The following is a 17,088-nucleotide window of genomic DNA, read 5'->3' on the forward strand; positions in this document are numbered from 1 at the left end:
ACAATGTAAAGGATTTACCTTGGAAGTTCTTTTCCCTTTACCTGGCCTTACCATAACCGTACAAACGCATGCACCTCCTGTGTGGCATCTGCATAAACACCCATGCTCCTGCAGGAAAGTCTGCCATGCTAGCACCTTTTCTTTCCCACACACTGCTATGAAAAACAGAACTGTGTTCCTGAACCAAGGACATGCCTGAAGTACAGCATAGGTTCAAAACACATACAAACTCTTGCTCTGAGATAAGAAGTCTTGAACTGCACGTTTACCTGAACACATCCAAGTGAGCCAGACAGATAGCTCCAGCCTAGAGGCCACACTACTTCTAGCACAACACTGTGTACAAGTTAAATTCAGTTTATCCAGCAGAACTGCCTGCTGTAACACAGCTTAGGGATTACAGCTGCCTTGCATCTTTCTGTCCTTGTCAGCAAAGAAATTCCTTCAAAGAAAACACTTTCACACCACAAGTACACATAACCAATGGCATAGCAGAACTGCTGGTGAAGGACTGTTTCTACAAGCACAGATAACGTATCATCTGTAAGGAGATTCTCCCAGTGGAAGCATGCCAACAGGAGATACGTGTCACTTCTTTGAAGAAATTTAAACTTGGCCGTTCAAGTTCAGTGTTTATTTTGACTTAATTGCAAACTTGAGCACAGATATATGCAAAGTGGATTTAATTAAAATAGGTAAAATTTATGGAAGGCTAGCAAATACAAACTGGAGATGGACTACCAGACTTCAGCTTTGCCTACCTCAGTTGTAAACTCTTATGCCAAACAGCCTTGGATAAACAAATTAGTGGACTGTCCGCATTCCAGTTTTAACTGCTCTGCTCAGACTGATGAGGTTACTGTTACTAATTAGAAGACATTAGGATGGTCCTACATCCAGTGGCAGCACTGCAAGAACGACTTTAGCAGACCTCAAACCTATCTCAGTATCATTCCTTTCCTTGTGCTACCATAGCTTGGCCAAGCATACAGAACCTGGATTAGGGAATAAATCTGCCCAAAATTTAACTGCCACAGGCAAAATGGTTATATTCTATTTCTAGTCTAAGTATCTTCAACTGAGAAATAAAAGATCTTTTAAGGACTGCTGAATTACAAATCCTATGGATTTGTGTCCATATATCCACTGCAGGTCCTATCCATCATAGGCAAAAATTTAAGGGCTCTGACAGCTGACCTTAAGTATTCCATGACAGCCTATTACTCTTACCCAACTGCTCCATCTTCTCCAGGACACCTTTCTCATGGCAGAATGAGTGCTGGGGCTTCAGCTGCTCCCTTCCACTAGGTTACAATGCACTAAAGTTCATGACTAGATGTCAAAATAAAAAATGAAGGGTTGGACACAACTCAAATTGTAAACTCCCTTTAAGAGTTTGTTTTCATCTCTGAAGAGTCCTCCTTCCCCCTTTTAGCAAGGGTTACAAATAACTCAAAACACCATAAAACAAACAAACAAAAAAAAGACAACTGAACCCACATGCTCCTTTTGTAATGAAACTCTGACAACATAACATCAAAAGCAGACTAATAGGGATCTTTAAAGTTAAAGTCTTTAATTCTGCTGCATAAAGACAAAATGCCAAAAATTTAACACATTCCCGTATTTACAATCACCATAAATCACATGAAAGCATGCAGGCTGGAACAACAAGGTTCTAAGTTATTCTTACTATTACTTCTTAGAAAACTGCTGTACAACTGTGTTCCTACTATACACACACTTGAGTGCTCTGTGGTGTGTGACTGAGCCACCCTTGTGCTGGGACACTACTGAACGCTATGCCCGAGCATGCTAGGAAATCATGTTTTAGAAGGGACTGGGAGTAGTTTCTGGGGAAGCAGCTTACTCCCACATCAGCAGCACAATAGGTTTTTGGCCCTTGGGTACACTGCCAGCCCCACAACAAGGCCACTGTGTGTCATCCCTAGGCCTGACATAGTTCTGCAGTGGTCTTGCAAAAAAAAAAACCACCAACCAAACTCCTACAGAGAGACAATTCCCAGCTCTACCAGGCATTTGTATCCCAGTACATGACACACAAAATGCCACAAGGGCTGTAAAAAATTCTTGTAACTGGCACATGAATCTGGTCTAAATTCTACTGTAGCCACAAGCCCTCACTTTGACCTTCTGATCACAGTGCTAGAAGAGTAAAACAAAGGAGAGCCTATCTCAACACCATCACCACCCTTAGCCCAGACAGCCCATGCCCAGAAGCAGCTCCAAACCTGCAAATGCTGCTGCTCACCTCCAATTCCTGTAGGAACAGCAGGCACTGAACTCATCCTCTTAATACCCTTAGCAGTAGATTGTCTCTTCAGGTCAGGATGCAATAACATAAAAGCAAAATCCAGGTATTTACACTGTGTTGCTGTTCATACAGTCACTTACCCCCTTAAAGAGAGGGATCAGATTTTGATAAACCATCTGCCCTTGCTCTCTCTTTTCTCTCACTAGGCACAGACAAATTCAAACTTAATATATCTTATCTCAGAGAACAGTAAATAAGGCCAAATGGATGAGCAACCAATCCAAAAGCTAAGAACAGTTTAACTGGAGAAAGGTTACAATTATGTACATTCTTTTGAAGCAGTTCTTCAGGTTGGATGTTACAATTCTGGTCCAGTAAAAGAAACAGAGTTTAACTCCTTCGTTTAAAGGGTGGCATTCTGCAGATTGACTCAATATTGGACCAATTCACCAGCGTAACATTAGCATGCTAAGTAGCACGATCTCCAAATGGCAACAGCAGGATCCATCAACTGAAACAGCCTTTATAACGATGCACATGTCATCTGCCAACACAGGTACAGCAGAAACGTTCTCGCAAAAGCTTTAAGGAACATCCATCATCATTGTAGCACAGGCTTAGTGAAACCTGAAGTTTTACACTTGAGGCAGAGCTTGCAGAAAACTATCCTTAAAGAACTGGAGAAACCTAAAAAGGTAGATAACAGCATTTTATAAATACAATCTATCTAGTCATTAAGAGCAAAACATTTACTATTTTAAGCTGCAGTGTTATAGTAACAGTAAATGAAACACAGCGCTGCATATGGTGAGCTTAAAACACAGTATAAAAGACAAACCTATATTGTCAATACTAAAGAAAGTTACAGATAGTATGAACACTTTGCGAACATAAGTTATTGGAAAAACATAGAGAATACTACATATTCTATACTCCTGAAGTATTTGTCAGAGCAAATGAAGCAGCTGAGCCTATCTTTCCCAGTCCCTTGCATAATTTTCACATAAATGTCATTATTAATTCATAAAATACATTTTTATCTCAATTCTAATTAACACATTTCTGCTGTATCATAAGTGTCCTACTAAGGTTTTTTCCTTTCAAAAGCAACCACATACATTCAAACTTACAGACATTTAACTGGGCTTCAAAACAGCCACTTCTGTTTTTCCCATTTAAGACAGAAGTTTTCTTTTAGCAAAAAGGCAGGCGGTATGGAATTCTACCATGTAAACCAGTATCTGGTTTGCAAGCAACTTTTCCCTGCCACAGCTGACGTTCTGCCAATTGAGTTAGAGCTCATCACACCTAAAACCCATGGTTAAAGGCAGTGTCTCTTAAATACTGATCTTTGCATCCCCAGGAAACCCATGTGTTGCTCCACAGAGAAGCTATTTAATTCACTTTCTACATTTTACGTGTCACAAAGATTTTTTCAATTAGAATGAGTGATTACGAACCCACTGAATATATATATTCCGTAATAGAGCCTTATTTACAAAGACAACTGCAAAGCAGCTAAATATCAATTATACAGAAGATCAGAAAGGCTCTCTTAACTATGATGTACAAAGGCATGCTTCTTTTACCTGCACATTTCACCTTACGTTGATTGCACATATGCTGACTGTAAATCTCTTGCTTTTTCAGTACAGATTTTATGCGACTGCATCAGTTTTCCAAGACTTGATCTGCTGATCTCACGACTATAACCCTATTCTTCAAATCATTTTCTGTCACAGGAGAAAGTCCTTCTTCGATACTTCTATATACAAAGAGAGACTAAATATTTTCAAATACTGAATTAGCACTTTTCTAAAGTGAATCCGTATTGTCTTATTCATGCTCAAAGAGTTTAAATTAAAAATTAATAAAGTCAACATAAAAATATCATTAGCACAATTTTTTACTCTACCTGCCTTTTCCTCATATTGCTAGAATTCAAAATCTACATAGTCTAAAATTAATACTGTGCTGTATATTTAATGCCATATGTTTTACTATGCAAAATATTCCCACATCACTATTAAACAGATATTTACATCCTAGTCCATAACATTTCAGAGCCTGCACTGAATGTAGATCAAAGACAATCAAGTCATACAAAAGGCTATTTGCTAATAAAAGCTATTTTGACTCAAGATTACTACCCATCCTATTAATGCACTAAAGGAATCTACAGTCCAAGAGAAAATTTTCATTGAAATCTACTGCTGCAAATGCAAAGTTGTGATTTCATCACAAAAATATTAAAAGGCAACAAAGCCGCTACTGAAATAATTTAAAAACCTGACTCGTTATCATTCGGGTGATAACACAATGATAAAAATTTTCTGGCTGAACAGGTAAAATGTTTCAATTTACCGGGTCCGAAGTATTAGATCTTTAAGTTGCTGCATTAAATGCAATCAGAAGTGATAAAATACTAATACAATACAGGAATAAAAAGAAAAACTGGGCTGCTTGAACTGAACAGTTGGATTCTGTAGAATGACACCTGTATATTGGCTACTGAAAAAAACAGGTAAAATAAGTAGTCAGCATGAGCTCACCTTGGTATTTAAATTTTTTTCCTCATTATTCTACCTTCAGCACTTGCACTTCCCCATCCCCTTTCAGGGTATTCTGGCTGATGTCCTTCCAATAAACTGCTACAAAGTTTAAGCCTACAAATGAAAAAAAAACAAAAACCAAAGAGCAATTTGTTTTAATATGGTAACCTTTTATACTAAATACAGCTACAACCTGCTATTTACTCTAATACAGACCATAACACAAGAACATTAAGGACATAATATTACCACACAACATATAAATACTGGCCAACACATCCCTAAGAAGAATAGTTAAAAAAAAATATCTATGTTTATAAGAAAAGCTTGGATTGAAATACAGCAATAAAGCAACTGTGTTTCTAACTTAATACGGAAAGAAAAGCCCCTGATCGATGAGTTGCATTTTATACCTCTCCAGCCTGCAGTCTGTATCTCTGCAAATTTTGCTGTCAGGCAGAATGAAGTTAGTTTTTTTCTGTTTCTGATTGTTCCATCCTGAAGAACAGCTAGCTGGAATCGGGTCACTGCATAAAAACAAACAACTATCATTATCAGCACAAAACATCTTAACCTCTAAGGAGGCAGAGAGGAAGCTTTCAGCTCCTAGGCTGTGCAAGTGAGAGGCTAGTAACAACCATGGGGACCAATTCTGTAAAATGCTATTGCTTTCCATAATACAAAGAGGGTGAAAGGGGTTCACCATTTTCCAGCATTACTTAATGGCAGAAGCAGCAGATGGAGAATCAGACTGGAAAAAGCCAAGTAAATACAAATAACAACCAAACACACCGCATGTTGGAAGAAATGGAAGAAGAAAAAACCAGTGGTATTAAACAGTGAAAGAAAAGAAAGATAAAAAGCAAAGGACAACTTCACAGCACAAGCAATAGACAGGAAATCATGATGACTATGGTATTTACCTTGTTATTTCTATACCATGCTGTACTGTCATTACTTCGTTATTTTCACCAAAGGCTTCCCACTCTGAGCACTTTGAAAAAGCCTCCTGACATCCTGATTCAGTAAGACTAGAAAGAAAGTGAAAAGGTCTGAAACCATGGACCTTTGCAACACAGTTCCTCTAAATTCTTCTGAGGGTAAGGGGGCTAAGTAGAGAGAAAAAAACCCACACCTGTATAAACTAAACTTAGTGTGAAAAGTCTACTAAATCCCCAAAAACGTAAATAATTGTTCCACTTTTCCTGGGGTTCTGACAAAACTTTGTATAATTAAACTATGCTCTCCTCTACATAGCCTATCAGTTCTCATTTATAAGAAGACTTCTTGTGAAGCAGCTAGGAAAGGAAAAAAAAGGAAATATGATAAAGACCAATTGCTAGAGGAGTAGTTTAATTCCTGAACAACTTCAAATGAAGACGTAGCCTGAAAAACTCTACCCTTTTCTTCCATCTACCCATACCATCTTTCATAAAGGCAGGGAAAAGCTTAACTAAAACACACAAAGTTTCTTTCACATTCCTTCATGGATACGTATTCTCTTTAATACCTGTAGCAAAGGAGGCAATATGGTGAGAATTAAACAGGCAGCAAGTTCAGTATTTGCTGACAGATTTGCAATGAACACTGGGCTGATTCCCTTACCATAACATTCATCAACTTGTACACACTCTGCAAGCCAAAAAGCAGAATACAGTGCACATAAGAGGTACAAGAAATAACTACGGCAGATGCCTAACAAGTTCAGAATTACAACCTCTGAAGCAGAAACCAAGTTCCACGAGAAAGCAACAGCACATTAGTTTTGCCTAAATCTACACACTAGACTGTGCTATTTTGTGCATTCTGACACTGAAGTTTCTTCACTTTTGCAAAGGATCACTGCAAATATTTGCTATCATACAACACAATTATCTGGCATGATTTCCCTTCCCCATTAAATTGCACACACATTTAGATAAAAGTAAAGCTATTAAGAAATGGAGGGATAAATACTAGCCATATTCCAAAAGTCAGTGCATAGTATCAATGAATCTCCATATGGAAAATAATTTCATACCTTTCCAGTGTGTGGCACATATGCACATAATGTTTTTTGCTCTGTGAAACCCCAGAGGAGTCAGAATTGTTTCTTTTTCTGCGTTTCCAGACTGGAGAAGAATCTGGAGAACAGGGACTACAAAAAAAGACAAATTACACACTCAACATTTCTCATTTGTGTTTAAATGCTTATCAGAGTCCTGCAAAATAACAGTACATGCTACACAGGAAGACTTTTTTTGAGGTATCACTCTTCAGTCACAACAGAAGAACAGAGAAAACGGCTCAAATTTTGGTAACCACTCCACTGTATTCCGGCAAGTGAACCCAGCCACAATCGCAGAAGAAACTTGGAAGCAGGACCATTTTCAGCTCCATGCACATGCCCCAGATCAAGGTATCTCAGTAAACAGGGAAGTGCATGAGGTGCTGCACTGTTAAGTCTCCCTGCTGTTCTGCACACAGGCATAATACTGTTAATTAATGATGGTCACTCTTGTTTCTGAAAAAGGTATCCATCCTACTTTCAGCATTTGGCAACAGTAGTTGAAGAAATGTCAGTACCCCACTGTATAACCACAGAAGCTGAAAAAACACTCCCTTTTGCCACTGTTAATCATGCAGTTCTGTAATGCTGATATTTTTCCACATTTAGCACTCCATACCAGTGTGGATTACATTCAACAGCAAAAGTGCCAAACTCCAAAGCTGAGCATTAACTGCCCTCCCTTGTTAAATGTTTCCTACAAAACATCATTCCTGACAGCATCAACGTGTATTGAATTGTTTCAGTAAGTTAACCATAGAAGTGACCTCATACCTCTCCAGTGCGTGGTTAGTCTGTCTGCATTCATCTTCACACTCGTTTTTCTGCTTTTCGTCAAATACAAAGGAGCCGGAAACATCCTCGTCTTTGCAGAACCATTCCTGGGAACTGCCTGAGGGTTCTGTACTTCTAAAACCAAGAAATTAAAAAAGTGAAAAAAGCCGGGGGGGGAAGGAAAAAAAGGGATTTTACATACTACCCATCTGGCTTACCATTCCAAGCAGAAGACAGTTAAGCTGCAGTAATAATTAACAGTTCATCTTGTATGACATCGAAATGGTGCAAACAACTGCAGCTTCGACCTTAGGTCAATTACAACACAGCTAAAACTATTTACACAATGCAGTAACAGAGCTAATAGAATTCCATTAACTCTTTTCCTCTCAATTTACTAGTTCAAATCTTACAAAGTTTTAGGTGGTGTCAATTAGCAGAGCTAGCCTTGTTACAGAAATACAAAGTTCTGAAAAGATAAAAAAAATTCCATCTTGAACATAGCTGCCACTGTCCTGCAGAGCACAGAAATCTCTTAAGACTCTTACACTTCTCAAACCCTCTAACGTATTTTTATTGCATGAGAAAGGCTGTTCCACTGACATCAGAAAAAGGAAATATGGAAAGGTTATCAATGTCAAGGCACAGCAATAATGGAATTTCTGCTTATGCCTATCCTTTTCTAGAAAAATAATTGCACCTTGTGCTCACCAGCATAAACACCCAGAGGAAAGAAGCATACTAATGTAGACAGACCAAATACCTTGCTCCCCAAAGCGCCGTATTGAAGATGAATTTAGACTAAATAATGGGAATATCTTGAAGACTAACAATTCAAAAGGAAAACAAGGCATTCAAGGAGACTTCCATTTCTAAGCCTGATCCCCTCTTTTCTTCCCAGTTAGGAATTCTCTAAAGGAAATACAGATAGGAATGCTCTAAAGGAAATAGAGAGTCCTCCTGTATAGCTAGAGACACATGCCGACTTAATTCACCCATACGCACACTGGCTGCAGATCCCAGGTTTCTTCAGTAGGAGGATCCCAGGCATGCAGTGCTATCTTCCATAACCTGATCTGCTGGTCCCAGGACCTGCGGCTGTACTTCTTAAATTTGTTGGGAGTTCTAGGATGCACTCCTGGTATTCGCTGATTCCTGTAAATACAAAGTAACATTTATTATTTCAGAACATGATTTCTGTTCTTAAAAAAAACCCTCAGTCTATCAGATCACACAGGCGTCAGTGGCCTAATAAATTAAATTTTCATATTTTTAAACACTTAACTGAAATGCCTATGTTCTAAAACATTGTCAAAACCAGACCACTCTAGCAACAACTAACAATAACATGCTGAGTCAGACAGAGGTTCTTCAAGTCCAGCAATCTGACAGCTGTCAAAACCTGATCCCTACTGCCCATGGTCAAATATGAAACAGAAGCAGCATAACTGATACTCCTTTGACAGCATCCTAGCCTCCAGCTACTTCTGTCTCAGTTTTACTGAGACAGGTGCAGTTTCTTTGTGTTTAGCCTTGTACGGAGTCTGGCTGGGATGGAGTTAACTTCATTCATAGCAGTACTGTGTTTGGGATTTATGGCTAAAACACTGCTGATAACACACAAATTTTTGGCTATTGCTGAACAGTACTTGCACAGCTTCAAGGCCTCCTCTTTTTCCCCCACTCTGCCCTGCGCCCTCTCGCAGCCACTAAGTTCAGGGCGAACAAGAAGTTGAGAGGGCAAACTGCTGGAACAGTTGACTCAAGTTACCTAAAGAGATATATTCCACACCATAGAATATCATGCTTAGCATAAAAAACAAGAGCACAGGAAGAAGGGGAGGTGTCTTCCAAAGCGGCCACTGGTCAGAGACTGTCAAGGCACCAGTCTGCTTGCAGCAGGCAGTGAGAGTGATTGAGTGCATTTGCATCGTTTGCTTCCCCCCCCCCCCTTCTCTTCTTCACCTATTAAACTGCCCTTATCTCAATCCATCAGTTTTCTTGCTTCTGTTCTTCCTATTCTTTCCCCATCACACTGGGGAGAGGGAGGGAGCAAGTAGCTGTGTGGGTACTTAGCTGCTGGCAGGGGTCAATGCACAAGTATCTTACGTCAACTTTTATTTCACCACTGTCCATGCGTTACTACAACAGGAATTGCTAGAATTCTAAATAGCATTTGTCGCTTAGGAGTTTAGAAAACAAAGTACCCCACTCTCTGCGTAAAATGTAAATGATATGCCTTTCCACTGAGTTTACACTGAGCAGACACTGTAACAATGGGGTCTGGGATCATCTCATGGCTGGAAGTACTTTTTCTCAGCTGGTATCTCAAACCCAGATCCTGCCCACCAGATTACTACTGGAGAGCTCACTCAAACTGTATCTACAGCACAAAACAATCCCGTTTATAGTCCTACTATATCAGAGTCAGCTTTATGCCTGGCAGGACGTATATTACAATAATGTTTTAAATCATAGTAAATACCTTGGTCTTAAGTGGTTCCGTCTACCAGCTTTACAGATCAACATACCATAACACTTTTTCTAAGTTAAGATAAACAGATCCCTGCTAAGGAACAGTATTAAAAACTACCCCATTAAAGTGCAACCCAAAACACTTTTTTTTTTTTTTTTTTTAAGGTTTATCCCATGTTTTTTCTGAACACTGTTCTCACCTTTTCCTGATTTCCACCTATGATTTAACTGAACACAGCACAGCTATGCAAGTGCCAGGCATCACCGTAAGACTGGCTGCAGTCCTACCACCGACAACAAAATGACAAGCAAAATGACAATTCACAAAGCAATCCCAGACTCTTTGAAGAAAAAAAAAGTGTAACTGAAGATGTGACAGTGTGTCCTGGTTTCAGCTGGGATTGAGTTAATTTTCTTCTTAATAGCTGGTACAATGCTGTGTTTTGGATTTAGTATAAAAATAATGTGGATAACACACTGATGTTTTAGCTGTTGCTCAGTAATGCTCACTCTAAACCAAGGACTTGACAAGTTTCCCATGCTCTGCCAGTGAGCAGATGCACAAGAAGCCAGGAGGGAGCAGATCCAGGACAGCTGACCCAAACTAGCCAAAGGGCTATTCCACACCATTGAGCGTCATGTCCAGTATATAAACTGGGGTGGAGTTAGCCTGCCGATCACTGCATGGGGACTGGCTGGGTGTTGGTTGGCACGTAGTGAGCAACCGTATTGTGCATCGCTTGTTTTTTCTTTTGAGTTTTATTCCTCTCTCCCCTTTCATTAAAATAGTTATTATTTTATTTCATTTCAACTATTAAACTCTTATCTCAACCCATGAGCTTTACATTTTCCCCCCGATTCTCCTCCCCATCCTGCTGGGGCAGGATGGTGGAAGAATTGAGTGAACGGCTGCGTGGTGCTTAGTTGCCAGCTGGGGTTGATTCTCCTCCCCATCCTGCTGGGGCAGGATGGTGGAAGAATTGAGTGAACGGCTGCATGGTGCTTAGTTGCCAGGTGGGGTTAAACCACAACACCATGTCATTGTGTGATATCTGTGATCATTTATGGTATCTGTAGTTGATTTTTAGTCATCTAGTCTAATCTTTCAAGTTTTGCTCAACAACAAGCTTGCAGTGTCCACTGCACTTGGCTGGCAATTTTCACCCAGACTCTTAACAGGTAGAATCCATAGAAAGCTGGCAACTGTAAGCAGCAAGCCATATTTAGAAAAACACCTCTAAAAAAATAACCCTCAAAACAAACAAACAAATGAAACACAAAAAAAACCAATAGCACAAGTACACATCCACACATTGCTACAAACTAGCTTCTGAATCTTGACAGCTCTGCAGTAAGTAGAGGGGGCTGGCTAAGAAATCTTGTCTGAAGCCCAAACTGGAATGACAAAGAATGACAAAAAAAAATTCAGGTTTTGATTTGTTAGTTACTGATGAATTATTAAAGACTGTTCTCCCTTACCAACACTTAAATGCAAGGCTTGATTCAGTCCTCATTCAAAGCTGACATTTTCTGGTATCAATTAACGTCACATTGACCTAGCAGCACAGTCACCAGAAGCATCACAAGGAGCTGATTAATACAGAATTTATTTAAAGTATATTTGCTAATAGTAACAGCAATACACAAAGGGAACATTTAGCTTTAAATTTTCGCTAAATTTGCTCATATACAGAAAATACCTAGCTTCTCTTTGATAAAAATAAATTTAAGTTTTCTTCATTTACTGCTCATATAGTTTTAAGAGAACTAAACCTGTGTGCCGATCTACACACACACACCAGGAACAAGTAAGAGTTTATTTGGAAATGTGCGACACAGTGCAACTTACTTTGGAACTTCTTTAATATATCTGTCATATGCAAGAGTATTCTTTCCAAAGTTGATCTGTTTCTGTCTTCTCCTCAGAACCACTTCATCGGTTTCCCTTTCAGCTGGATTAGCAGAATCAGTTGAAACAGAACTTAGAAATAAGAATTAGAATTAGGTTGAAAAGAACCTTAATAGCTTCACAGCAAGTTATATGAACACGTACTCTAGAACTGCTTGGGTTCTTACCCTGACAGACAGCAAGCACAACTCTTACTTCACTAGTTTACACAAGTGAAAGTTGTGCTAACCAAATGAATCATCGCAAGAGCAGGTTTTGCAAGTTCATGCAATTGCTCAGGTTTGTAACAAGTAAACATACACCTGAGGGTACTGGTGCTAGAGCTGCCTTACTAGAAGCTTATAGCTAGCCCTACAAGCAAACCAAATGGTACATGATTATTGCATATGTATGTAACCTCCTAATACAAATATGAAAAAAGCTTAAACTCAGTAAGACGGATAATAATAAAGGAAGCTAGCTTAAATAATCTAATAGTCATTTCTCTCTCCAAGCCTCAGTGGTTGGTTTTCATTTTTCCTTTCACAATTCCTGTATTTTCTCCTATGGAAAATTGTAATGAATGTACAATTTAAACTGAAGAAGATAATCTGAAATGATCATACAAGTAGCTTTTGAGATAAGACTTCTCAGTGCTACTATGTCCTTAAGGATTCCTTCAGGCTTGAAATGCAACAGCCTGACTGTATTTCAAACCTTCATTAATACATGTAAAGTAGTCAGAGATCATCAGATGGCTATTGCTATGCAACAATAGTTAATAGTTGTTCAGTACTTACTTCATAATTTTTTTAGATGTTCTCATTGCTTTGTCTTCTTCAATTCTACTTTCCCAGTCAGGGTAACTAGAAAGAGGCCTAGAATGTTCTGGTGCTGTAGAGCTGGAAAATAACGATAACTCAGTATGAACATTTATTGATGAACATTTTTAATGAACAGAATCTTCAGTAGTGGACAAAAACAGCTTCATAACTATAACATCACGGGCATGCCCCTACTCTTATTTCAGTTCAAAGTCAAACAAATTAAAACATTTCAGCCCAAGTCACCTTCAGCAGTGATGTAAGATTATCAGTTTTACTTTGCCAGGAAAGAAAATGGACATGAAGTGAATTTCATGTCAGAACACAGACCTGGCAACCTCTTAAAATACTCCCAGCTCAGCCAATGCGAACCCACCTTTCTACTACTCGAGGACCTTCTCAATACTGCAATGCCATTAAAGGGCACAACTCATGAAATTACTTGAAGTCAAACTCATATCTAGTTGCTGCTCTCTGTCACTGGCAAAGGACTTTGTAAAGGACCAGGGAGATGCTCAAAAAATAGAAAAATGCCCATCATGTGAGCAGAAACAACATTTTGTCAGACACTGTCATATCACAACATAATCATTTCAAGAATGTAAAGCCTGGTATGTAAAGCCAAAGAGTGAGTCAGGAAGCTCTTAGTTAAATAATCAGTTGGATCACCGGTGCTCTCCGAGCAGAGAAACACTTATCAGGTTCCTCATTAACTTAAAAAAATATAATAAATGAAAACTGTATAATGTTGTAATATTCTGCAGTGATGAAAACTCCCTTCTTTTAGTCTGTCCACTTCTTTCAACATTAATGCCTTAACAGTTAACATAATACAGAAGTACATTTAGCTTATAGTCATACTTACCCTAAACAGTTTCACATGAATAGACAAAATTACCATCTATGCCACCAATATTATTTTAACACACAACAAAGATTCCACGGAGGAATCTACTCAGCAGAAGAGAAACACAAAATGCTGCTAGCACATCCAATGCGACTCACAATCATAATATACCGTTAATATTTTTTATGATAGTATCAAAGACAGAAAACAGTCCTGAATACAAAGGCTTTCCTAAGCTCCTCAAAAAGATTCATTTATTAACTGAAGCAATATCAAACATGCCACAGAAATTACAATAGCCTTCGTACAATGTAATACCCAGAGATGTACAAATTATATATTTATTCAGTAAAATATTTAATCTCTTCTAACTTACATTCTACCCAGTTATCTGCACATATCCAAGCACTCACCACTTTTCATACTTCTGTCAGACATAAAGATACCAATCTCAACCTGCCTCCACCTTAGGTGGTTAGTCTAAAATACCCAAAAGCAAAGCAAAATACTCTTAAAACTACCTACCTATAAAATTTGATCTCATCTCAGAATGTTCTCAGTACTGGACTACAGGAAAAGAAAATATTTACTAAAAACTGTAGTACAGCTAAATATACCAAATATACTGTCAAGTGAAGAGGCAAACATCATGCTTGGCCCACGCTTAAACTTTTTATGCTTTGCTTATGCACCTTTATATAAAAGCATATTGCTTTAATGGAATGTTACACTAACACTGAAGACCTCCACAATAAAGGGCTTAAACTACTACCTCAGCATGTACCATTTCTCTCAAATGGAATACTTGCTAAATTATGGCATGTATTTCAATTAGCCAAACTGAATGGTCTACTCTTGCACAATGCAGATACTGTCTGCTAACTCTGTACTACTGTATTAAACATTTCATCTAATCACATCTAAGGTTTTGTTGGAATCCTAAAGAAAAGAGCACAGCAAAGTGAAGATTTAAAACAAACCGCACATACTCCTTACCTCTCCAGCCATTGGTCTAAATGTCTACGTTGATATTCATCAAACACCAAAGAATCTGAATCATTCCAGTTTCTACATTCCTGTACTTGATGCCAGCAGTATGGATGTTGCACAGAACTAGAACACAAGAATTTTCATCAGAAATCAAGTCACTGGAAGTCGCTGAACATTGCCTATACAAAACAAACATGGACAAAAAGAGTATCATCATCTATATTTACAAAATGCAGATTTGGCATACAGATATGTTATTTGTGTCAATTTACTCATTCAGGCAACACTAACTTAACAAAGTTGTTAGACAATGCAATTGCTGAGAAAAGATCTTTGAGTAATCCAAATAAGACATCAGAATTTTAAAATAAACTATTAATACTTAGATTGCAAACAGAAAGGGTATACTTTTGGCTAACAAAAAGGGGGAAAAAAACCCCAAGAGGACTGTCACCAGTGCTTATGGAACTGCTGATATGTGCCAACATTCATAGACTATCTTCTGTCAGCAACACATTATTTGACATTTATATGCCATTCTACCTGCTACTAAACTTGTGGAAGAGGCAAATACAGAAACATCACTTCAACATAAGAAACCAGCATGTCTAAGGAGAAGTAGGTCAAATGTTTACATGGGAACACTTTTACACAGGAAATTCTTTACCAGACACTGCTGTGGAGTCCTCACAAGTAAGCAGGGGACAAGGAGTTATCTACATTTTCCTCCTCAAGTTCTGGCGGCTTTGGCACCTTAAATGATAGGTTACTAATCAAAACACCATCACAGAATGTGCTAACATCAGGCCTGGCTTCTGGGCTAAGGACCACACCTGCAGATGCATCACCACCAAGCCTGAGAGAATGATCCCATATTGCAGACTCCACACTGTAAACATACTGTTGTTCTGTATGTGAGAGTAAACAGCAAACACACATTCTGCATGTGTGAGATCACTTTTTAACTCAACAAGCGAGAGGGAAGGAAGGCTTCTGCTATTTTAATCCTGCATTAACAACCCATTTTCTTCCCCTTCCTCCTCCACCCTGACTGGCTTTGGGAGTTTCCTGCTCCCAGAGGCCTCAAAGTTACTAACACACAGCACAAATAGCTCACTCCAAATCGTGCATCTAGGCAAACAGACACTTTCAACACATCACATTCCATTTTTGCAAAGGTAGCGAGTGGATAAAACTTTTCTCCAATCACCCTCAACAACAACTACTCAAAAGACTTGAAAAAGACCGGGAAGGCACACCACCTAGCATACCTTAGGGACAACACTATTTGAAAATCTGGGGAAATACGGTAACCGAAAAGTATGCCTTTTAGAAACACTCCAGTATTTCTTCACCTGCCGAGCCGTGCAGTCGCTGCCCACCTCAGGGTCCGCCCTAAGGCGACCCCGCCGGACCGGCGCCCTCCCCACCCGGGCCCACAGGCTGCTGCCCGGGCTGCAGCCCGTCTGCCCCGACCCAGCTCCCTCCCACTGCCAGAAGAGACCAAAAGAGCCCCCCGCAAGAGACATGCCCTCAGCGAGGGGCTGAAGACGCTCGGTGGAGGACGGCGAGCTGCTAGCACCTGCTTCCCCCGGCTACCGAGGGGGGCCGGGCTGCAGGCCGGGGAAGGCGAACGAAGCCCACCCCGCGGCCGGCACCGCCTACCCCCACCCACAGACGCCACACGCCCACCCGCCCACACAGCAGAGCGCCGGGAGCTCTACCGCCGCCCTGAGGGAGCAATGCCCCTCACGCCCCGGCCCCCCGCAGTAGCTCCCACCTGCGCAGCTCCCCCGGCTCCCCGCCGCCGCCCCGGCGCCGCGGGCCCCGCTGCCCTCCGAACATGGCTGAGGCGAGCCAGCCGCCGCTGCCCGCCGAACATGGCTGCGCCCGCCGCCTGAGGCAGCGCGCACGCGCGCCGTTCCTGCCGGGCGGGGCGGCCCCGGCGCATGCGCACCAGCTCCGGTGGGTGCTGGCGCACTGTTGGGGCAGTGCTGCGGGCCGGCAGCGGGAGCGGGCCGGCGGGGAGCGGGTTTTACACGGGCAAGGCGCGTCCTTCAGCCCACGCTCCTGTGAGGCGGCGGGGCGCAGCTTCCCTCAGGCCGAGGGCACCGTTTCCCTCACAGCCTCCCCGGCGGCTGGTCCCCCAGGCCCGCCCCGCCCACCGATTACCTCACTCGTTAGCCAAGGATTCGGTTTTGGCCGAGCCAGGCTCCTGCTAGATGTGACGTGAATGAGCTCAGCAAGGGGAGTCGACAGGCTCCACAACTTACGCTGGAGAAATGTCCCCCACATCTCATCCTGCTACTGAAATGCACTGCCTTCTGTAGCCTGGCGCTTGTCAGTGCATCGAAGCAAGGCCACAATAAAAAAGTTGTTTTATACAGGATATCTCACCACTATAGGCCACCGCTCC

The 17,088-nt window shown here is 40.7% G+C and overlaps 1 protein-coding gene across 5 annotated transcripts; it reads right to left on the bottom strand.

The window, feature by feature from the left end:
- Positions 1-1,555: 1,555 nt before the first annotated feature.
- On the bottom strand, positions 1,556-16,675 carry LOC102051903 (histone RNA hairpin-binding protein-like). Of its 5 annotated transcripts, none has more exons than XR_008730081.1 (12): positions 16,453-16,675; positions 14,679-14,795; positions 12,812-12,913; positions 11,973-12,104; positions 8,654-8,803; positions 7,649-7,780; positions 6,848-6,964; positions 5,751-5,858; positions 5,241-5,354; positions 4,828-4,941; positions 3,865-4,057; positions 1,556-2,962 (listed from the first exon to the last, which is right to left on the bottom strand). XR_008730081.1 is itself a non-coding variant. In XM_055698014.1 (11 exons), the coding sequence occupies exons 1-10, from the start codon at positions 16,515-16,517 to the stop codon at positions 4,836-4,838; spliced, it is 1,146 nt and encodes a 381-aa protein (XP_055553989.1). In that variant the 5' UTR covers positions 16,518-16,674; the 3' UTR covers positions 1,556-2,962; positions 4,828-4,835. The 5 variants fall into 5 exon arrangements, 1 of the variants encoding a protein (XP_055553989.1); XR_008730052.1 differs by having other exon boundaries at positions 3,865-4,040; positions 7,649-7,783; positions 16,453-16,674; XR_008730044.1 differs by having other exon boundaries at positions 7,649-7,783; positions 16,453-16,673.
- Positions 16,676-17,088: the final 413 nt, after the last annotated feature.

The sequence above is a fragment of the Falco cherrug genome, chromosome 1 (assembly GCF_023634085.1).
Source record: "Falco cherrug isolate bFalChe1 chromosome 1, bFalChe1.pri, whole genome shotgun sequence".
NCBI lineage: Eukaryota > Metazoa > Chordata > Aves > Falconiformes > Falconidae > Falco > Falco cherrug.

Coding starts and splice junctions, on each gene's coding strand:
- LOC102051903 (XM_055698014.1), bottom strand. CDS start 16,517: ATGTTCGGAGGGCAGCGGGGCCCGCGGCGCCGGGGCGGCGGCGGGGAG. Junction 12,105..12,811: donor ACATCTAAAAAAATTATGAA/GTAAGTACTGAA, acceptor CTTATTTCTAAG/TTCTGTTTCAACTGATTCTG. Junction 7,784..8,653: donor ACCTGGGATCTGCAGCCAGT/GTGCGTATGGGT, acceptor TCTTGGTTTTAG/AAGTACAGAACCCTCAGGCA.